Raw genomic sequence first — 24,708 nt, forward strand, 5'->3', positions numbered from 1 at the left:
CCCAATTTAGTTGTAGATCATCTATAGATGATTGAATGAAAAACATAGTTGTAATAATGAATAACGTATTTACTTTAAGTGTAAAGCGTTTTATGAATTCAAGAGTTCAATTATGAATCTATAGTGGAGTCATGATGAATTAATAAGGTAGTGAAATTATTCGTAAATAAATTCATGGTAATTTATCGGAGCTTGATTTCATGTATCCATGGTCCTCGCATCACCTTTGAATAAATCATCCAGAACGTCTCAATTAATTGATTTAATTACCAATTAGGATTTTTAAAGTTGACTATGTCAATTTTGGAAAAAATTATAAAGATGTGTGATTTAGAGAATAAAAGATAATACTGAGCATATTTATTAATAATGAAAAATTGGTGTTAATATTAATAAATAATATTTAATTAAGTTTCAAATTATAAATAGTTAATTTGAATAAGGATTTAATTAACTAATTATTAAATGTATAAATAAAAGGATCTTGAATTTGAAGCCATTGAGCCTTAAATTTAAGACACATATCATGAGCCCAACCCATATGGCGTGAGTCAGCCATGATGGAGCTTTATTTATATTTTAATTTTAATTAATTTAAATAAGAAAAATAAGTCCATGGATGTGTCTATAAATAGTGTTATAGCTAGGGTTTTCGGTTTGAAAAAACATGAGTCGTTAGACAACAAGAGTAAGTCACAGAAAACTCTAGAATCACACTCTTCTAGCCACTCTCTCTTCTTCTTTTATAGATTTATATCTCATGTGTTGAGAACCAGCCCACACTAGTTCTAGGTTGATCAAAGGATTGGTGAGGAAGACTATGTTGTTGATCTAGTTCAATCTCTTGATAATACGCTGCTACAGAAAGAAATCAAGGGTTAGAGAGAATGAAAGAAAGAGTTGTTCCAATTCCACTGCGTAAAAGTAAGATTCTTAAACACTGTTATTTGATTTATTTTATGAAATTCATTATAAACATGTTTCTAGGTTGTTTTATATGTTAATTTGTCTAATATATGAAACATACATGAAAATATTTATGATCCTGTAAAATGTATTCCCAACATCGAATTCCTACCAGAGCCAAGCATAACCGAGCCTGACGAGGTCGAGGTTGAAATGATAGACCCGCAATCTACTTGGATGACCCCAATTATTGACTACCTCGAAACCGAGAGCTTACCTACAGATCGGAACGAGGCTCGAAAGTTAATGTACAAGACTCCAAGAAACACTATCTTGGAAGGAAAATTGTACAGAAGAGGATGCTCAATGCCATTATTTTCAATAATTGGAGAGAAACATCGTGAAGTATATTTTCAATCTCATTATATATTGGCCCCTCATACAAGTCAGTTTTAGTTGGGGTTTCTATTTCAATCAGTTTCCTTTCTTTATTGCTTGATTTCGTTAATAAAAGATTTTCTATGGAGTATTCCATCAAGATATACTACTACCCTTTAGGTCATGTTTTTGCTTTGGTTGAGCATCTTTTATAATTTCCCTTGCTTTTTACCAACTTCGTTTTTTTTTGGGGCCTGCTTTCTTTCATAAAGTTTAGGCCTATACCATTTTACTCCACACCACGATTCGTTCTCAATGATCAACAATTGTGTCATGGATAACCTCGACCAATAGGTTCATAGTCTTAGCAAGAAAAAATAGACAATGTATAGAGTCAATACCACACACCAGAGAACCTCATGCCCCTTAACAATGCTCAATCATCCCATCCCTTACACATATTTTGTTAGTTTTTGGTATTATCTATAGATGAGATACTCTGAAGTTCCATCTGCAAATGTGTTTTCATTCTCAAATTGGAAGCCAAATTCTTATCCAATTCATGTTTTGCAGCCAAGAGTTGAGACTTCATCATCTCAGCTGCAGCTATTTCAGAATTATTACTGTATCCATTGTTGCCTTGAAATTTCACAAAGCTCTTTTGCAACTGAAATTTTTGGATCTGATATCAATTGTCAATGCCAAATCAAATATAGTACAAGTAGAAAAAGAAGAAGAAGAATGATCAAGAATTTTACCTGACTGAGGCAGATTTTCAAATTCTGTACTCGCGTTCTTAATTCCAAACCAAATCCCTCCGCCTTTTGTTTGAACTCTTTCATTTCAGAGATCTTTGACTCGTAGAACTGGTCTTTCTGCTTCTCCAACTCCTCCAGATCCGCTACTTCATTCATCAAATCCCTAAGATTGTAAAATCAAAGCCAATCAAGATATCGATCGAGAAATTAATCGCTCGCAGGAATATGGATTTTTTTTTTTTTTTACCTCAGCTGTTTTGAATAGATTTCGTAATTGGAATCGATCGTTTCGATCTCGGATTTGAGAGCTAAGATTTTGAAATTTTGGACGGCGATTTTCTGATCGAGCACAAAGCACCTCTGTTCCGTGGCCCTGATCTCCGCCAGCTTCGATGCCAGGACCAGAGACTTGCTCGATTCCAACTCTTTCTCTGCCTGCGGAATGGTAAATTTTCATCTTCCTTTGGCAACCAAGATAGTGCAGGAAAATCAAAGAATGAACATAAGAGATTGTGAAAACTAGTAAAGAATCAATCTCTCCATTAATTACAGAGTGAAATAGAGAGTAAGAAAGAGTACCTGGAGAAGAGAGAGACGTTTGTTTCGATCAAACTCCATACGTTCAAGCCGTTCATGGAAGGCCTCGGAAAACGCCATAGTTGAGAATTGAGTCCGAAAGAATCGAGTGCTCAGCGAAGTACTCAAAACAGTTTACTATTTATAGGTGGAAGTTTCTGTTTGGCTGCTGAGATTGGCGCCATTTCCGTCAGCAGCTTATAAGTTCTTCTACGGCTATACCATCTATGTACTTGGTAGAGTGACACAAAAAGATTTATATCACCAGAGTACAGGTACCCAATTTTTAAAAAGAGTACAACTTAGTTAACCAAATTTTATTTTGTATTACTCCTCAAACCTACTAAATAAATGTGTATCACACGTATCATTTTAGATAGAAAATAATTTATCCAATGTGCAACAAAAATCGATTTATTACCCAGTTAATTACAGAAGAAATAACTGGACTATAAATTGATTTCTGCTGGGCCATAAATCGTTGTCTGTTACGCATTCTGTAAACAATTTTCCAACTAAAAAGATCTATATGATAGGATGAACATTTGACCCGCAAAACTTGAAAACTTGCACAACCCGCAAAACCTATTTTTTGGCAAAACCCGCCGATTTCGAGTCTAATCTGATCCAAACCCAACAGTGGTCAGGTTGGGTTTGGGTTCTAAAAATAAAGGATCACAGTTTTGGGTTAACAAAAAAAAAAACTAATTTTGATTTTGAAATGAAATATGAAAGTGTGAAAGTGAAACCCTAAAAAAACACAAAAACCCAAAAACTCTTCTTTCTCTCCCGACCCTCACCTCTTGGCTCTCAACTTCTCCTCTCATGCACGTAGGTCGGTGGCCACAACCACGCACCACCAGCCAAGCTCAGAGGCTCAGGCCTCACCACCACCATTTCTCTCCCTCCCTCACCTTTCGCACAATCACACGACCTCACCCTTTCTCTCCTTCACTTCTTTCTATCTCTCACTTGGCTCACACACTCACCGGCCCAGCCCACGGTCACCCCTCCGTCGCTGGCGCAGGACCCAGCTGCAGGCGCAGCCACCCAGCCGAGGTAACAGAGCACCCAACCCATGGTGAGCAGGTCTTTTGATCTTTTCTTTGTTTTTTAATCTCACATTTTGTCTTTGTATAATATGTATCTATGTGTATGTATATGTATATATATAATGTACTCACTATGGATTTAAATTCTAGTACAAAATTTTCCTATGTGTGTGTGACAGTGTCTATTGTGTGTGTGTGTGTGAATTTGGCAAAAACAAAAACAAATAGCTATTGTTTCAGTTCTTGAGAGTTAATTTCATTGAAAGAAGTAATATCAAGGTTGGTTATTCTTGATGTTTGGATCTTTTTTACTTGAATTGAATATTATGGCTTGTGCACATGCTTTTAGGTTACAATGTTTAATGCTAAAAGTCATGATCATATGCTGAAATTTTAGTGACAATTAACTATTTTTGTGAATTTACAGATTTGAGTGAAAGCGGACTAGTCTAAAGTCATTGCTTCTACTTTGAAACTTGAGGTAAATCTATTATCTTTGTTATATTGAATTATAATAAATAGGCTTATGTGAATGTGTGTTGCCTTTTTATAGTGGATTATAGACTTGTGTGCTGCCCCGTTGTAGTGGATATTAGGCTTGTTGTGTGTTGCCCTGTTGTAGTGGATATTAGACTTGTGTGTTGCCTTGTTGTAGTGGATTATAGGCTTGTGTGCTGCCATGTTGTAGTGGATATTATGCTTGTTGTGTGTTGCATTGTTGTAGTGGATATTAGGCTTGTTGTGTGATGCTCTGTTAATTAGTTTTTTTTCTTAAATATGTTGTATTAGGCAATGGATATTGATGAGGTAGATGAAACTCCTCCTTTGATAGATGATCAAATCACCTTTCACTCAGATTGAAAAACCCTACTGATAAGGGTAAAAAAACTTGGGCTAGATAGAGGGGTAAACCTCTTATTCCTCTTGAAAAAAAGGAAAAAAGGTCATATGTTTGGGATCATTTTACTAAGGAATATCTTCCTCCCCCGACAGATCCTAACGAAGAGACTCCTCCCCCGAAGTGTATGTGTAATTCGAGGGTGAAGGGTTCAAAAGATTTCTCAAAACACTGCAACCTAGGTTTGAGATGCCTTCTCGAATGATTGTTGTCAAGTATGTTTTGAAATTATATAAGGAGGAGAAGGTGACATTGAAAAATATTTTGAGACGTGAGAGGATATTGATTACTACTGATTCTTGGACTTCCATTCAAAATTTGAATTGCATGGTCATCGCTGCACAATGGATTGATAATGCTTGGGAGTATCGAAAAAGAATTATCAATTTTTGCCAAGTGGTAGATCATAAAGGGGAAACCATTGGCAAAGAGATTGAGCTATGTCTGAATGAATGGGGCATCTCTAAGTTGTCTACCATTATGGTAGACAATGCATCATCTAATGATGTTGTCATTAGATACTTGAAGAGGAAGTTCAAAGAGAAAGAGAAGAGACTTATTTTGGATGGAAAGTTCTTACATATGAGGCATTGCGCTCATATAGTGAACCTAATTGTCACTAAAGGGTTGAAGGAAAAACATGAGTCAATTGCCGCAATTATAAATGTTGTGAGATTTGTTAGGTCTTTCCCATCTATGCTTAAAAATTTTAAGGAGTGTGTGATGGAGAAAAGGATTGAATGTAAAGGACTTTTGTGTTTAAATGTCCCAACAAGGTGGAACTCCACATTCCTAATGCTTAATTGTGCAATGAAATTTCATAAGGCATTTGAGAGAATTGAATCAGATACAAATTATATGAAATATTTTGAAGAGGTTGACAAAGATGGAAAGCCAAAGAAAAGACCCCCCACTGATGTTGATTGGGATAATGCTTCAATGTTTGTGAGATTTTTGGACACTTTTTATGAAGTGACATTTAAGTTTAGTGGATCTACTTACGTTACTGCAAATAAGTACTTCATTGAGATTTGCAATATGCAATAGGAGTTGTATGACTTAGCACTTGATGATGATTAGGACGAGTTGTTGGGGATAATGGCAAAGAGCATGAAACTAAAGTATGACAAGTATTGGGTAAATCTTGATGAATGTAACGAAGCAATTCTCATTGCCTTGGTTCTTGACCCAAGATACAAGCTTAAGTATCTTATTAATTGCTTTAGTGCTACTTATGATGAGATGACGTGCGCTCAGATGGTGAAAAGGGTAGAGCAAACAATACAGACAATGTTTGATCAATATAATGAGACAGAATCAAGTCTTCATCCATCGACATCAATGACTTAGCAACAATCTCAATCTATTGTTAGTGGTTCCTCCACGTTCGTCATGCCTTGTAATGCCCTACTCTCTTAGAGTTGTTACCATGTGATTTTATAAATGTGATATTAGCTCGCTAATCGAGGTTTTAGGTTAAAAAGTGTGATTAAGTCAAAATAAAGACTCATTTGATGAACATTAAGTATAAAGAGTTGGTCATTCATTAAAATTCGTAAAAATGTTACATTGGGATCCCAAAATACTGTTTTGAAATACATTTACAACCCAAAGGTATGGTACAGTCGACCTAAGCGACAAAATCGAATGTTTACCACGTGTTCCTCAAAATAATCCATGTCGTGGCGGCCAGGTAGGCCAAACATGTACACACCGCTCCATGCCCTCCAACTCACGGTAGTTAGACATTTTCCTTGCCCTTACCTACACCATAAAGCACCCGTGAGTTGAGGCCTAGCAAGAGAACTTCAAGCACAACATACAATAATATATTTATACAAATACATACTTAATCAAACAACAAACATTTACGAGCTCCTATTAGAATTCACAACAACACAACACTATAACAGCACAATAACACAATGGGATAACAGCCTAATATTATAGTAGCACAATAGTATAGTAATACAATAGCACAATAATACAATAACAGCACAATATCACAGCTGCAAAGTAACACAGCAACACAGTAGCATAACTGCGGCCTTTGCCGATCGAGGTGTACTATCAGACACCAAATTCGCAGCCTTAACCAAACAAGTGTGTACAACACCCTAGAGGGTCTCACCCTGGCGGCATGCACTCAGCATGCTTATCACCGATCTCGGCCCCTTGCCGCTCCCGGCTCTTGCTGCTTCCGGCTCTTGCGGCTCCTGGCTCTTGCCGCTCCCGACTCTTGCTGCTCCTGGCTCTTGCTGCTTCCGGCTCTTACCGATCAGTCATAATCACATGTATGACATAGAAAATATAACCAATACATATACCACTATACTCCACACAACTCTACGAGTACAAACAGTTGTCTTACCTTGTGTCCCGATGTAATGACCAAAATTTCCTAATAAAGCTTAGGGCCTTGATTAAGAGGTCGGGAGGGCCATAATTGATTTATAATGCAATTAAATAATTATATGCATGTTTAGGTGTATTAACTATGCATGTGAACCTATTTCTGATTAATTGGGTGATTTTCATATTTTGGTCATTTCGGGTATATTTGGCATATATGTGGCATGTGTGTGGTGCTTCATTATTATTTGGTTATGCTAGGGTTACTCTGTACGAGACGATCCTAGGAGGCAAGCTAGTGGGAAAGTCACAACGAGATTCATACTTGATTCAAAGTGAGTCAAGGGATATTTAGCACATTACCGGGTTATTGGGTTATGGGAATAAATATTTGATGATAATTTGGGAGTTAGTGAGATCAGGGAGAAATTATGAGAGTTTTGACTATTTTACCCCCAGGGGCGTTTTCGGGACCCCGAGCAATAGGATTTGCTTGAGGCTACTTAAGCTTGAAGTAACCTGTTAAGAAATTAAAAGAACGTTCAGAATGTTCTCTCTCCCTCAAAGTCCAATTTTCGACACCCGATCACATTTTCGAAGGAAACTTGAGTTCTAGGACTCGGATTCAAGCAAGGATCGAGGCATATCGATTCTAGGGAAGATTAGAAGCTTATTAGCCAGAGGATTTAGTGAGAAACGACATAATCAGAGGTAATCCAAGTTTTAAGTTCTTAATTTTTAAAGTTATTAAGCTTGGATTGGATTTTGTATTTTGATGAGTTTTTGGATGAATTGAAGCTTGGTTTTTTTTTTGGTTTTGGGAGATTAGGATGTTTGGGAACTTTAATTTTGAGATTTGGATAGGTTGGGGTCAGTTTTGGAGCTTTGAAGCTCGAAGAACATGAAGCTGAGAACCCAGATTTCTGGGTTAGGCACTGTAGTGCTAGGGTGGTAGCGCTACAGCGCTAAGTTCTCTATCTAGGGGATTCTAATTCTATTTGTAGCGCTGTAGCGCCCAAAGGTAGCTTTTTAGCGCTACACAACCTTCAAAATGTTGTTTTCTTTTTATACTTTTTGGGGTTTTGACCCGAGGGCTCGGGGGATGATTCCACCATCTTGTTTGGTGGAATTGGAGGTCCCGAGAGCGCGGGATTGGTCCCGGGGTTGGGTTTTGGAACTTGAACTCATTGAAACACCGTTTATGGTTATGACTAGGTTATCGCTAGGGGATTGGAAACAACATCGTGCTTGTGGCTCATTTATTGGTAACCTGTGCGTGGACCAAAGGTAAGAAAACTGCACCCAGTATGTGATGCATGTGATGCATGAGATACATGTGATTAGGGCATGACATGAATATTGAATATGAGATTGATTAGAGCTTGAGTCTCTGTAATTGTGCATGATCATTATTGTGCTAGTGATTGTTAAGTAAGCATACTGAATGCCCTACGTTTGGATATTTTACATGTGATATATGCCTGGTTGCATTGCTTACTTGTGTATGACACTAACCCATGAGTTAGAAATCGGCATGAGTCGTATGGTATTGGCTTAAAAGTCAAGAATGGAATTAATATGTTCAACACAAGCCGAAATGATTAGATCTAATCAACATAAGCATCGAATGAATCATCATGAGCATTAATGCTTGACCGACCTCAAGTTCGTTGAAAACTCAAAGCGCTTGTCTAGCCTAAAGGCTAGTTAGAGCCAGGGCCAAAAGGCTCAGGTAACTGCATCGTCACATGGCTATGGGTGCTGAGCCCAAGTTCGTGACTCACTCATCAGTCACTTATCTGATTAGGGTGCAAAGCCCAAAAATAGTGACTCTTTAGTCACCTATCTAGGGTGCGGAGCCCAAAGTGTGACTCACTCGTCTGATTAAGGCTACAAGCCCCAGCATGATTACCAGAATCTCAAAGTGTTAATCACTCATCTGATTTGGGCAACAAGCCCCAATATGATTATCAAAATCATAAAGTGTTATCCACTCATCTGATTAGGGTGCAAAAACCCAAGTTTATGACTCCATAGTCACTCATCTGATTAGCACAATCATTTACTTGGACTTGCTTGCATGCACGAATAGGGCAATTATTGCTAGGCATGCCTATTATGATTTAGTAACATGTTATTACTGTTCATGAGCATATTGAGTTTTCTTACTGAGCTTCGGCTCACGGGTGCTATGTGGAGCAGGTAAAGGCAAAAGAAAGCTGGACTATCCTTGAGTTGGAGAGCTTAGGTGACGATGTGTACATATGCAGCTGCTAGACCGCCACGACCGAGGGTTTAAAAAGGAACTAGGGTTAAACCCTATTTTTCCGCTTAGGTCGGCTGGTTATAAATATTTTCAAAGTGAGCGTGGAACTCAGATTTCCTAAAAGCATATGTCGCATTGTACATCAACACATGACAATGATCATTCTTGAATTTAGCAACCACATTCATACTAATGTGGTGATAGCAAGCACCGTGATAGACATTGGGGAAAATAGTTTCCAAGGTATGTGTAATACTTCCATGCCTGTCAGATACAAACGCCAGGTCATCAACTTCCCCAATCGCTTCCTTTAGCTTTGACATGAAATACTTCTAAGAATCATGATTCTCACTATCCACAATACCAAATGCAACTAGATATAGATGGTTATTTGCATCCAGTGCGACTGCAGATAAAATTTGCCCACTGTATTTTGTCTTTAAAAAAGTGTCGTCCACACATAACACACGACGACATGTACGAAACCCTCTTATACTAACTCCGAGTGAGCAAAAAACAATATTTGAACCGATCCTCCTCAGTGACAAAATCTGTCAACGTCCCGGGATTTTTCTGTTGAAGCATGAACAAGTATGACGGTAACTTCTGGTAGGATGCTTCCAGTGTCCCTCTGACATAAGAAAGAGCTTTCTCTCGACATCTCCAAGCTTTTCCATATGACAACTCAATGCCATAATCATTCTTATTTTCTTCTCTTATGTTGTTTTCCATTTACGCACTCGATCCAGTCTGATATTTTTTCTTTATGCAATGACCAATAACCCAAGGTGCAACTTGGCGATGGCCTTTATGTCGAAGGTCAAGTGAGCAAGTGTGTTTATTGGTGAAACAAGTTATCTCGAACATATCAGATTTATGCATTCTCTTCCTCCTCAATCTCCACCCAAAATCAGGATCCTTACAAGTGATATACCAAACTTGAGTACCTGACTTCTTCACCACAAACTCGAAGTTTTGCTTCATTGCATACAAGTGTGCCTTCGTCTTCAACTATAACTTGTTCTCAAAAACCCTCCCAACTTCTATTACTCCACAACTCACTCCAGATAACGTGGGGATAACATAAGAGGGGCATGGGATATCTTCATCAGTATATGTCGGGGAACTCCATCTATTTATATTGTCTTCTGTAGTTGAACAACTGCTCTCTGAGTCAGGAGAACTGTGTCCTTGGATTTCTTGACGTCTTGGAAAGGGTCACACATTTAAATTATCCACTTGCTCCACAGGTAGCATCGACAACCAATCCTTGGAGTTATCATCAGAACCACTGCACCCCTGAACTTTTTCATTATCATCACCCAAATGGGCAACTGGATCGCCATTGACATAAGGCCCGTACTCATACTGTAACGCCCTATATAACCAAGACTGTTACACTGTGTGTTTGAAATAGTGCGAGACTTGCTAATCAAGTCATTTAAATAAAAATGCGAATCTAACGACATAAACAGATTAGGTTTAAAAGATTTTTGTTATAAACGAATAATTTTCATTAAAATAAATGTTTGGTACACGGGATCCTAAATCAGGGTTTAAATAACATAATTACAGAATTTCCAAATCTTATAAATAATTAAGCCACTCTAATGGCAAAATACACATTTTAGGTTTCCGTTCCTGTACAATCCCTCGACCGTGGCGGCCGAGCAGCTGACAATGTACACCTCGCCCCCAGAGCTCTCCAACCCATGGTTGAACCATCTTACCATTGCCTTTACCTGCACCACGTAGCACTCGTGAGCCGAGGCCCAGCAAGAAAACATAATGTCATAGCACAATCAATATCAATAACCAAGTAGTTCACAGAGGATAACCAAATGATTTACAAGACATTAATCAATTACCCAGCAAGTCATAGCATTCATACAATCCCGGGCATCAGTCAATAACCAATGATCTAGTTCCAAATATTCAGCATATCATATACATCAAATTAACAATAGTATACATGTCAAGCAACAACTAGGGTCGACGCCCGTAGGTCTCACCCTCTATTTAATCCACTGTCTTTGGCTCGCTTAGGCCAAGCCCAATGTTCACCCCACTGACTCCGGCCCGCTTAAACCGAGCTCAGTGATTATTAAGCTGTCCTCAGCTACCAATGGCTGAGCCGCGCCCTATGCGCAAGAATTGGTCCCGACACTCTTAGGCCGTTTATCACATGTCTCCATGGCATAATACCACCTCATGACATTCATACAATTATAGGGAACTCTTAGTCCCAATATATTCACATTGTTTATCATAATCATATAACAGTGCATACAAACATAGGGAACACTTAGTCCCATCCTATCCACATAAACAGGTGCAGTTTTCTTACCTTTAATTCCAAGTGCTTTGATTAAGAAAGACAACCCCCGAGCACGATCCTGCCCCTAGCCCAAGCGTACACCTAGTCACAACCATGATAAAGGATTCCAACAATAATTGTATAAGGGTTTCCGGATAGAGCTCTAACCTTCGGGACATCAAATTCCACCAAACACAGTAGTGGAATCGATCCCGAGCACCCAAGGTTAGGTCCCCGCGCCTAAAACCTCCCCAAGGCCAAAATTTCCCTTAAGAGCCACGGCCGTAGCCCTCCATGTCGCGGCCTGCCCCTAACCAGAGGCCTAGCCTCCTCAGGCAGCAGACACGGGCCGCTGCCCTAATCTTCCCATGTCGCGGCCCGCCCTTCTTCCTGGCACACATCTGCTTTGAAGGGCTGTGACACACCAAGAACTGAGCCGCGGCCTGACCCCTTCGAACCCAGAAAATCCACTATTTATAACTCTTAAACCTCACTCAAATCCATCCAATTTCATCCTAATGATATAATCCAATTACCACAAACATTCTAACATGTTTTCATCAACATAACCCAACAAAAATCTAGTCTAGAAACTCATCAAAATAATATTTTAATCTTCAAACCCATAATCTCAAAAACTCCTTAGAACATGTAGTAATTCCCAAAAATTTAGATGCTAAATCCTTATTAAAGGCTTACCTTTATTGAAGAGCAAGTCCACCAACTAGTTGTTGAGTTAATTCCCAAGCCTTAGCCCCAATTTTATCTTCAAAATCAAGAACCCAAAATACTTAGAACTCAGCCCAAATCTACATAATCAAATGACCAAAACTGTAATTCAAGCCTTACCTCTACTCCTATTGAATTCCTTAGCTAAACTGAGCTAATCCCCAAAGCTTCCAACTCAAATCTCTGAGTTTCCAGCCAATACTCCCTTGATTTCACTGATTTCCTTGAGAGAAGAGGGAAGGGTCGGTTTAGGTGTTTCTACTATTTTCCTGACTTTGTTTTATCTATCCCTAGTTACTTAAGTTAATCCCTAGGCTCGGGGTAACAAAAACGTCCCCGAGGGAAAAATGGTAAATTTCCCCAATATTCCCACCTAGGCTTCCTAACCTCAAATATATCTCCAATTATTTATTTCCATAACTCGATAGCCCAAATAACTGTCTAATACCCAAAATACCCCATTGACTCGCCCCGAGTCAAGTATCGGGTCCTGTTGTGACTTTCCCACTACTTGCTCCCTAGGATCGGCTCGTGCCGAATGCTACAAATATAAATATATCCACATAATAATGTGGTCTCAACAATTTATCTTAAATAGTCTCATTTATGCCCTAATGGGCAAAAATTACAGTTATGCCCTTACAAGCCAAACAGGGCCCACATGCTTATCCAATATTCATAAGCACGCATTCACATAATCTTGCATTCTCACCACTAATTCACATAACTTCCAATTATGCCCTCTCGGCACACTAATCAAGGCCCTTAAGCCTTATTAGTAATTTTGGGTCGTTACAACTATTCCCTCCTTATAATGATTTCGTCCTCGAAATTTACTTGAACACATCAGATAGAAAAACATCGTACCTCTGACTACAATTCCCAAGGTCCAACGCCTCTACTTTTACTCCTCGATAACACTCTTACATGAGTAACAATCTTGGTCCACAAGATCTTTTCTGATAACTATACTTTCGTTAACCTCTGCTTGCACCAAAAAACTGCTAAAACTCCAGGGTCTGTTTAGTTTACAATGATCGCTTCATTGTCTTATCATCAATACCATAAATAACTATGAGTCATCACCCCTACCAGGGTGAGACCAGCTTATAGGCCCCCCTGGCCTAACCCTTGGTACAACCTCAATATTCTTGTCGAATCGGGAGTCAGAACTCCCCTTTCTTTCCTTGAATATCATATTTTTTTTTCTTGTATGCACTTACTTGGAGAGATACAAATCTCTCATCCTGGAACTTTGTAATCCAAAGTTAACAATTTACAAGTTCTTATGTCCTTTCAAATAGGCAGACACTCCTGCCTTATTAAGAATTCCAACAATCTCTTTGGTTTTCCCCCCTGAACCAATATTGAACCGTAGTATCCCCTATCTTTCACTTCTTTACTTCACATAGTATTCCTTGCTTTTTATCTTACCATGTCCTATGCCGTGTCACCTTAGCTGTACTCCAGCATTCATCTCCGTGACTATCTCATCAAGGATTACACTTTCCTTAATATCCCATGTATTCACACACTCAACGCTTAATCCCTTAAAATAACTGTTAAGTCTTCAGATTTCTATTCCATCTGCAATCAATCAATAATTCCAAGTTCCCACTCCATTTTCCTCGTTCTCTAGTTTCTTTCCACAGCTTCGAAGACTATAGGGTTCAACTCAGCATTACCAATGCTCTGCCCCATTACCAGTTCTTACGAACCAAATTGCATTAACGCATTCAGTTGAGCTACAACCTTCCCTGTCCAATCACCTTACTTATAGTCTAATGTGGTCCATTTCTATGATCCACCACCATATCACTTTACCTTTCAATATTCGAGCATACTAAATTCTGTCACTCGCTCAAACCTCCCGGTAAAACATGCTCTATGAGGTGGAACGATATCCACTTAGAATTCCCATCTCCACGCCAAATTCCCATTGGACCACTCATCCGATCCTTGTACCCTAACTCGTATTACCTTGACAGGGTTCTTCCCTGTCTCCACCAAAACCATCACTTTGGATTCCATTGTCCAAAGGAATACGTACCTGTTCATCACCACACACTAATGATATACCAATCTCTATCGTTACCTTGTCCATTCCATTACGTTTCACTAAATCTTGGTCTCGGGGTTATCTTTCTTACAAATGTCCAAACGCTCAAATACCTTATGCTATGCATACACTGCCAACTTATCGTTCCATGTATGTCGGCCACGTTCCCATTCTTTCACCTCCTGCGAGGCTTGAACCATTCTCTCGTCAGCCTGTGCCTGGCGCGTCTCAGCCTGTGATGTATCACTCACAATCTCACATCTTTACCAAGAATCAGGTCATTCATGCTACCCTTCTGTATTCAACCATAACACGCATATTCCTACATCACCAAGCGCTAATCAATTCTCACCCTGTCTTATGAGCTTCTGATCTGACACTATCCATTCAGTCTAACTTCAAACTTTACTGTCCTTCTAATCTCTGGTGTAGTCGCCTTCGAAGATACTTACGTAGTAGATGACATGTTTACCGGTCTTGTTGTGCTCCCTATCCTTCCGACATTTTCCAGTAGCTTCTCTGTGGCTTCAGATCAAATCTCTTCATACCTGTCCCCTCTTCTTCTTGTAGCATTATTCTGAATACCCCTTGCGAGACCCAACTGACACTTCCTGGAGCCTTATCTGTGACCCTGCTTCCTTAGTACTAACATCATTAGTGTAGTAGTCGTTCCATATCTTCCATATCCGAAGAACATATCAAAAAATGCAAAAAAAAAATTCACACTCAACACTAGAACAGTTTGAATCTAATATCTAACCATGACATTTCATATTCACAAGTAGATAGAATGAGAGGATACTTACCCATGATTTTTTCTCTTCAAAAACGCCAAGAATGACAATTTATTCACATGAAATGAAACTTCCAGATCCGAGTAGTCCAAATATTGCAGGTCGGTTCAGTATATTCGACAATGGTATTTGGGTTGCTGTGAAAATGGCCGTGAATGATGGAGGAGAGAGAGAGAGATAGAGAGAAAGAAATGTGTGAAGTGTTAAATGTGAGATTTTTAACTGATAAGAGTATTTTTATCCAAAATAGGAGAGGGGGCGCATTAGTGGGAGAATTCTTACGATGGCATGTTAAAAAATTTTACTATATTATGATCCATATAGTGAAAATTTTCCCATACAAAAAGGTGAAAACTATTACACATATCTCACGCCCAAACTATTCTTCTTCTACACAGTATTTATACATTATTATTTATTATATGTTGCAGCTTCTTGAAGAAAATAAGTACTTCTTAAAAGAAATTGTATAGACCTTGGTCCCACAACAAAATAAATTAAAGAATATATTACCTGCTACCACCGGTTTTACATACTGGTTAAGTTTATTTTATTAAAATATTATATGAAAGTGAGATTATATTTGTAAATGCAAACGATTCTTGATAGTTTATTTTGTATTTTGAAACTCTAACCAACTATATTCACGCAAAAGAAACACATTAACTCGTACCAAAAACACATTTTCTTCAAAGAAAACACATATATTCATTCAAAAGAAACGACAAAAAAAATTATGATAGAAATAGTTTTTTTAAGCCCAGATAAAGATGTAAATTCCAAATCGAAGAATACAAAATATATATATATATATATATATATACATCGCTAATTCAAGAATCCATATATGCATAGTTCTTATATGAATTGAAGTTGAACCATCACTAACAATACCAAAAGGAGTAATTGAGCGAGGGGATGTATACAAATCAACCGATAATCCTAGTCATTTTTTTCATATACACACAACTTAAAAAATTATGCTTCTTATATATATAACATGATATCATATTTCATACAAGAACATGTTAAAGTAACAAGCCTATATATGGTCACACCAAGCATAATATAATCAATTAAAGAAAAATAATTGGCATTCTCCGTTTCTTGTATATATGCCCATGCATCAGGTTATTCATAAATATTATAAACATGCAGCCAGCCAAAGTCTGAGACATATGCCTGTATAAAAGTTACATGAAACACAAGACTGCCAAACTTACTTAAGTCTAGTCTTTACAACCTATTGTGCTAATATTAAAATTTACCATGGAGTTCAAAGAAGCAACGAACAGTAGCTTGATCCTCGACTGAAGCTGAGTACCGGCCTGTTGCTTCAACAGATGCCGAGGTGAGATGGATCACATCTCTTCTTAGTGAACTTAGTTTTACATCCTCACAACAACCGGTCATCTTATGTGATAATGTGGGTGCAACAAATCTCTGCTCCAATCCGGTCTTCCATTCTCACATGAAACATGTGGCGCTTGATTTTTATTTCATTGGTGAACAAGTTCAAGATGGCATCTTACGAGTCACACATGTCTCTTCGACAGATCAACTAGCCGATACACTCACCAAACCATTACCCCGCATGCGTTTTCAAGACTTGCTACATAAGATTGGTCTCACCTCAAGGAGCTCCAACTTGCGGGGGCATAATAGAGAATTAAAATAATGTGTTTAATTATTTTAATATCTAATTCTCCTAATATTTTAACTGAACCAATTCTTTAGTCATTAGTTTTATATTAATTCTTTTTATAATTAGATTAACGTGTTACTAGTTATTTAGTTATAACAAATTGATTTTTATGTAATTTTAGTCATTAAAGGCTTATGTCATTGTTCATTTACTATATGCTTCTATAGCTGGAAGATTAACAGAGTGCAATTAAGTCAAGTAATAAAGTGCGATCGAACCCAAAAACCAAATCAAAATTGAGCTTGAACAGAGTGTTCTCATCAGAAACCTGTAGGGAAGGAAGGGTTATAACTGATAAAGAATGTAATTGTGCCACTGATATCCTTATGTATTATGATTGAGACACCCATGAAAGCTTGAAGAAAATTGAGGAATTTGAGAAGGAAAGCTAAGTATTTGCAGCAACAGTTTGGGTGCCCCATGTTTACTTCTGCAAATTGAGATTAAAAAAAAAAGCCTAAACTTGATGCTAGTGGAGAGATCCGACTATGTAAATATTTTTGAGGACCCAAGAAAAATAATAGTGCAGACCAAAACAGGGGATGTTGATAAGAACACTATCATCTAAACAAATTAGAAGCCAACAGATAACTTAGCTCTCTTTCTTTGGTGGAGAAGTTAAAATTTATCAACTTTTTTTATTTTCTTACTCATCGATGATAAATGGTATCAAAAATTTTGTACCTTATAACTACCCCTATTTTATTATCTGAAATTGTCAGGCAATGTCAGTATTGCCTGTGTACTTTTCAAAGATTTCTCCTAACCACACGATCTCTATAAAAAGATTTAGCGGTTGTAATTGCATAACTAACTTTAAATTGTCACCATTGGATTATAAACAACCCATTAGGGTTTCATTGGTTCGTGATTAGAAAACTGTATTTTTGAAAAGTGAGATTCTGAAATGAAAATCTGAATTTAGTGACTAAAACATATTTCTGAAAATGTGATTAGTTTAATATCTGTAAACTGTTTTTGAGTTTTAAAATATTGAATCTGTGATTGGTATTAAATTTGAATGTATAATTGGTTCAACTAAATCTGAATATTATTTTAATTTTATATATTCTGTATACATAGGTTGTATAATATTAAATTTTAATTTATCAGTAGATTTAATTAAGTAAAATTTAATAATATTGATAAATTAAAATTTAATAATATTCCATTGATTAAATTCCTAAATTTGTTTCAGTATATAAATGCTTTATTGCTTCAGTATATATATATATACATATATATATGGGAATTCTCCTATAGGGGCTTCACTTTAAGCCCTACCGGTGGGGCTCTGAGTGTTCCCGACCCGTGAACAGTTTTCGGTGCGATTTTTTTTATGACTGTGTATATTGTAGCTATTTAGGGCATCTGCAAATTTTCAGAAAATTCCGAATAGTTTACAATATCGAAAACTAGGTTCAAACATGTTGTTGCACGCGTGACTAATTTTTTTTATGCGCGTGGAAAACAACATATTTGAACCTAGTTTTCGGTACTGTAAACTATTCAAAATTTTCTGAAAATTTGTAAGATGCTCTAAATAGCTACAATATACATGGTCATAAAAAGAACTGCGCCGAAAACTGTTCAAGGGTCGAGAAACAGTGAAAGCCCTACCGGTAGGGCTTAAAGTGAAGCCCCTATAAGAGAATTGTCATATATATATATATTTATATACATGGAAGACTTCTCAATGGTTACTACCCATAGATGTGTACTAACAATTATGATAATGTGGCAACATAGTGACTTGGTATCGTAAGTCACTAACAAATAAATATTTTTTTTTCTACAATAATTTCGAATTTAGTTTTTTTTTATCATAATTAATATTGTTTCCAACTAATGAGAAACACTAGCTATATTTAGAAATTGACATACATTTGATAAATGAAAAGTTTACAATATTATATTTTCATAATAAATACATGTTTTTCGTCAGGTAACCCTTCTAAAAATTTGAAAAAATCAAAATTTATGTTTAGAAATATTAATTAACAATTATAAATATGGATCATTGATTTTAATCTAATAATATTAAAGTAATCATCCATATATAGTAATCATTAAAAATACACTCATATATATATAAATATATATTATATATTCTAACACACATTAAAAGTAAGTCACAGTGAAAAAATTGAAAAATAGAGAAAACAATGTAATTTTGTTTTAGGAAATAACTAACCATTCATAGATTATTGTGGGTCCACTTATTTTTAGTTTTTGGAAACATAAAATTGAATTTTAATCAGATACCAATCACACCCTTAGACGCCTAAGATTACCAACTTGTTAGAGATATTTGTATTGTCTCCATGAAAAATAGAAATATTATTATAACTTTATGTAAAAAAATACAAGAACACAATGATTGATTAATTAATATTACAACTCAATACTCAAAATACAAAATAGATGTAAACAAATAATAGATGAAGAGAATGATAAGGACTACAACTGTAAAACAAAAAATACAAATAAATATGTAAAGATAAAATAGAAGATAAAAGCAATGGTAAAAGAAATAACAAGAACAAAAAAATAAAACACTCCCACTCACACAACCAAAGTAAAGAGCATTAGGGATCACCAACTTGAACAAGGTTTACAACATTTGTCCAAAAGCTTATTTCCCCATATGTCAAGCACTAAGGGATTCTCTCAATATTGGAAATAGTTCTATAGAATAATCAAGCATTTTGGTGTATTTCTAGTCGAGTGCTCTAGTGGATAGAAATAGAGTTGTCTTACAAGTGAGCCTTAGGCTTCTATTTATAGAGTTTTGAGACACCTATTGAATTTCAAATTCCACCAACTTCCATGGCTGTTACCAATAATTAATTTGATGTTTATGGAATTAAAAAAGAGTTTGGGAAGTTATTTGGGGTGTTAGAACCATTTAAAGTGGAAAAACAGGTTGAAAATTGGCTAAACACATCTCTAGCCGTGGCCACTAGCATGTCTGGCTGCGACCGTGGCTCACTGTCCCCCAGGTCGCGGCCACCAATGCTCCTGGCCGCGGCCACAAGCCATTTTCAGCTAAAAAATGTAATTTTTCCAAAACATCCCAAATCATTTCCCACATAATTTTGTAACCTCCAAACACTTAATGAGAGTTAAAAACATGTCTCCAACAGTCATATTTCATAATGGCTGTGTGAAATTTAATCTCAAATGTGTAACATACAATCTACACATTATTGGATAATATTTGGAAGTTATAATTTTAAACTGATTTTGTAACTCTAAAATATATCATATTTTGGCATACACATGTATTTAATTTTATAACTCTCAATAATATTTTACAAGGTATAATAAATTACATTTATATGTCATATTATTTAATCTAACGTTATTATATTATATGAAATAATATAAAATTGACTCTTTCTCACAAGTGGCAACGTTTTTCCCTAGTGATCTATCATAATTTTTTAGGTTTGAGATCTTGCAGGTATCCTCATTCCCGAGACACGTGGCAGGCAGGGCTTTTACCCATAACAAAATCGAATATATTTCTTATAATGGTTCGTAACACTTTTTTTTAAACTTGCCTTAGGTGTACCTGGTATTAAGAAATGTTTTACTTTATAATTGTATTTTCATTTTCGTCATCGTGTTGTCCTATTTTCAAACTTTTTTCATTTCAACAACTATTCTATTACTTATAGGCTTATCCTAACAAAAATACCATTTTCATTAAGCTTATTAGTAATAAATATATAAGATAATTCTTCTACAGATGTTTCATTTTAAGTCCTACCAGTAGGACTCTCAGTGTTTCTCGACCCGTGAATAGTTTTCAGCGTGATTTTTTTTATGACCGTGTATATTGTAGCTATTTAGAGCATCCTGCAAATTTTCATAAAATTTCGAATAGTTTACAGTACCGAAAACTAGGTTCAAATATGTTGTTTTCCACTCGCATGAAAAAAATCAGTCATGCGTGCAACATATTTGATGTTAGTTTTCAGTATTGTAAACTATTTGGAACTTTCTAAAAATTTGCAGATGCTCTAAATAGCTACAATATACACGATCATAAAAAAAAATTGCGCCGAAAACTGTTCACGAATCGAGAACACTGAGAGCCCTACTGGTAAAATTTAAAGTGAAACCCCTATAAAAAAAAAAAATCTCCTAAATATATATAGTTCCAAAAAATATATTAATGTATTGGCATGACCGAACTTTTTGACTTCATTAATGTGTTAATTAGCTAAGTAGCCACCTTATTATTAAACAACAATTAATCCCTAAAATTAAGGTCCAAAAGAATGTCTACCCAAAATACAAAAAGTGGTTCAAGGGAATCTTATCTCAACTGTTGAAAAACTTCTTAATTAACAAAAGAAAGATGCTACTTTATAAAAAGTAGTTTCTTCTACAAATTATGCTGCTTAATAAAAAGGTATTAAAAAAAACTACTCATGATTATCTCCGGACAAAGTGATCATAATTCTCATCAAAATATTGCTCCCACTCAAACATTATACTTATTTATAATATGAATAGATGTAATCATAATTCTCGAGAAATTAACTGCCGTTAGCTATAGTCTCATGGCTACTATAATATAAATATATATGAAATTTTTTTTGGGAGTGATTGTTTTTAATCACTATCGATAGTTATTTTTAGTATTTTCGATATATTGATAAGTTGTAACACTATTTTTGTAGTTATATGAAATCTCTCATAAATTTTCAGAAAATCTTGAATATTTTTTTATGCCAAAATTAGGATTTAAATAGCCTCACTATTACAAAAAAAAGATTTTATCTACGGTTTTTTTACTTAATACATTGCGTTTTTCGATAGTATTGAAAAATACAGTGTATTCGACCGTAGAGAAAAGTGGTACGCCAATCGAGGAGAAAAGCCACATCTTTCTCTGCAGTTATGATAAGCCAACTGCGGAGAAAAGCCACTTTTCTCTGCGGTTGTCACTACAAGAATAAATGCTATTAGCAGCGTAATTATTAGCGGCGGACCTGGTCCGCCTGTATTATTCAGTCTATTAGCGGCGGACCCGACTTGGGGTCCGCCGCTAATAATAAGTGAGTATTTATAAAAAATATAAAAAAATCTATTAGCGGCACACATTATCTATATTAGTGGCGGATAATCCGCTGCTAATATACTAAATTAAAAGCCCGGGAAAAGTTTTTAACTTTTATTAGCGGCGGATAATTACCTATATTAGAGGCGGACAACCCGCCGCTATTAATATTAGAGGCGGGGAATTACCTTTGTTAGCGGCGGGGAATTCACCTTTGTTAGCGACGGGAAAGACTAATAGCGACGATCCCCCGCCGCTAATGATTATGTAGAGGTTAAAAATTGCACCGCACCTTTCTTCTTCGCGTCCGTTCTCTTCTCCTGCCTTCGCACAGCTTCTCTGTCTTCTCCTGCCTTCGCACAGCTTCTCCGCACCGCACCGAGCAGGTTCGTACCAGATCTCTCTCACTTTTCAACTCCATTTCTCTTTCTCTATTTCGCCTCTTAGACTCTACATTGAGAGTATTCTAACAATCTGTTTCGTTGCAGATCGAGAAGGCGTTTCTTAAGCAACCCAAGGTGTTTCTAAGGTATATTGTAGAACAAAAAGAAACATTTTTCGTCTATATTTATGTATTCAAGTTTGTACATTTATATTTTAGTTTTTTTTTATTTTTTTATATAATCAATATTTCAGCTCCAAGAAATCTTCCAAGGGGAAGAGACCTGGAAAGGGAGGGAATCGTTTCTGGAAGAGCGTTGGATTGGGTTTTAAGACCCCCAAGGAAGCCATTGATGGTATTCTTTCTCTGTACACATTCATAATTAAATATGTAAATGTGCTTACTTGTTTTTCTTTCGGCATATATTTTGTTTAAATCTGTATTTAGTGTTTACTTCTTTTTTCGTCGGCATATATAAGCTTAAAAAATGAATAAAACGTTAGATTATTGAAGTGCCGGCTATTTTTGGAATCTAAAGAGGGAGACTACTGCTTGAACGCATGCAATGAATGATTGAGTAGGGGTGTAGGTTGAGTGTTCTGCTTCCATGGAGTATTTGGTTCCATTAATCGTTGAACTAACCTAGTAATTTGTTATAGTTTTCTACTTTTCTGGCTTTCAAAGATTTATGTGTTATTTCTTTGTCCATGAGAGGTTTCTGTGTTATTTCTTTATCCATGAGAGGTTTATGTCTGATAAATGTTATTTGATACCTGTAGCCTTACATTTTATGTATGGAAAATTTTAGGTTCTTGTAAAGAAGTACCAGACAAATTTTAGGATTACTGAACCACGAAATCATTACTGATTTTCCACTGTTAAGAATCACATATTCTCTTTATGTGAAATAAACTGAATAAGGGAAATTTTAGGATTACTGAACCACGAAATCATTACTGATAAATGTTATTCTCTTTATGTATATTCCCTTTTATAATTTGTCTAAATAGTGCAAGTTGTAAAATGGTTTGGCAGTGACTTTTGTATTCTCTGTTTTGGCAGTGACTTTGGTTTTGGTTTTGGCAGTGAATCACATATATAACTTTGGGTTTGGCAGTGAGTGGCTGTCATTTTCGGATTACACTTGGTGTCATTTTCAGAGGTATTTTTTTATGATATATGTTGATATCGATATTTTGGACTACTCTCATTGATGTATTTTGATTTTAGATTTTATATTTGGTACTTTGTTGCTGAATTGTTGTTACTCAGTTTTGGCTTTGTGTTCCTGGTCTCTCTTTATTTGAAATAATTTTTTTAATACTCATAATGCTCTATGTTTGTTTGGATTTATTGAAAATTTAGAAGGCTTTTTACAAAAATAATGTCACATATTTCTAAAACATTTTTTTTAATTTGGTATTTTATTTACCACGTTTTAAAATAAAAAAAAAATTATGTCACATTTCTTGTGGTTAATGTTTAAAGTCCATCATTTTTAAAAAAAAAAAACTTTTTGCTTTTGAAATAAAAACTTTAGCAAAAAGACTAATATTTGAGAGGATTGACACAAAGATTTTAGATTTTGTCCCCTACTACCTGAAAAAAAAAAAAAAAAAAAACTCTTGCATTGAACATGTTTCACAAAAATTGAACAATAATTAATTTGTAAAATTATTATAATTATAATTTGTAAAAATAGAACAAAAAAAATAATTAGTAGTTAATTAGAAGTTAATTTATTTTCTCTGTCCTGGTATGCTTGTGATTGATGGTTGTTGACTACAACCATCAATTACAGGGATATCGGCACAAAAATGATAAGTTTAAAATATTATTAATAAAATAATGAATGATAAATATTAATAAAATTTATCTAATTATTTAAAAAAAAATTAGTCTAAAAGTCAAATAAAAATTAATTTGTAAAATTATTATTATTATTATAACAAATTAAAAAAATTATGAATAAATAATAATTTATTTTAAATTATTTTTTATTAATTTAATTAATTAAATAATAAAAGTTTGATATAATATTATCAAATTAAATAATTTAATTTAATTTATTTATTGAATAACATTATCTAATATTAAATAGTTATAAATTACATGAATATAGAAATTGATAATTATATTTAATAAAAGTTTAAAAAAATTAAGAATAAATAATTATATAAATAATAATTTATTTTTTGATTAATTTTTAATAATTTAATTAATTAAATAATAAAATTTTGATATAATATTATCTAATTAAATAATTTAATTTAATTTGTTTATTGAATAACATTATCTAATATTAAATAGTTATAAATTACATGAATATAGAAATTGATAATTATATTTAATAAAAGTTTAAAAAATTAAGGATAAATAATTATATAAATAATAATTTATTTTTTGATTAATTTTTAATAATTTAATTAATTAAATAATAAAAGTTTGATATAATATTATCT

The 24,708-nt window shown here is 35.2% G+C and overlaps 1 protein-coding gene across 2 annotated transcripts; it reads right to left on the bottom strand.

Moving 5' to 3' along the window:
- Window positions 1-1,622: 1,622 nt before the first annotated feature.
- LOC133800865 (uncharacterized) lies at window positions 1,623-2,915 on the bottom strand. Of its 2 annotated transcripts, none has more exons than XM_062238952.1 (4): window positions 2,622-2,915; window positions 2,290-2,477; window positions 2,043-2,205; window positions 1,623-1,966 (listed from the first exon to the last, which is right to left on the bottom strand). In XM_062238952.1, exons 1-4 carry the CDS (start codon window positions 2,697-2,699, stop codon window positions 1,751-1,753), a joined length of 645 nt encoding a protein of 214 aa, XP_062094936.1. In that variant the 5' UTR covers window positions 2,700-2,915; the 3' UTR covers window positions 1,623-1,750. The 2 variants fall into 2 exon arrangements, with proteins under 2 accessions (XP_062094936.1, XP_062094937.1); XM_062238953.1 differs by having other exon boundaries at window positions 1,623-1,951; window positions 2,622-2,905.
- Between the last annotated feature and the right edge of the window lie 21,793 nt (window positions 2,916-24,708).

Source organism: Humulus lupulus, chromosome 9 (genome assembly GCF_963169125.1).
Source record: "Humulus lupulus chromosome 9, drHumLupu1.1, whole genome shotgun sequence".
NCBI lineage: Eukaryota > Viridiplantae > Streptophyta > Magnoliopsida > Rosales > Cannabaceae > Humulus > Humulus lupulus.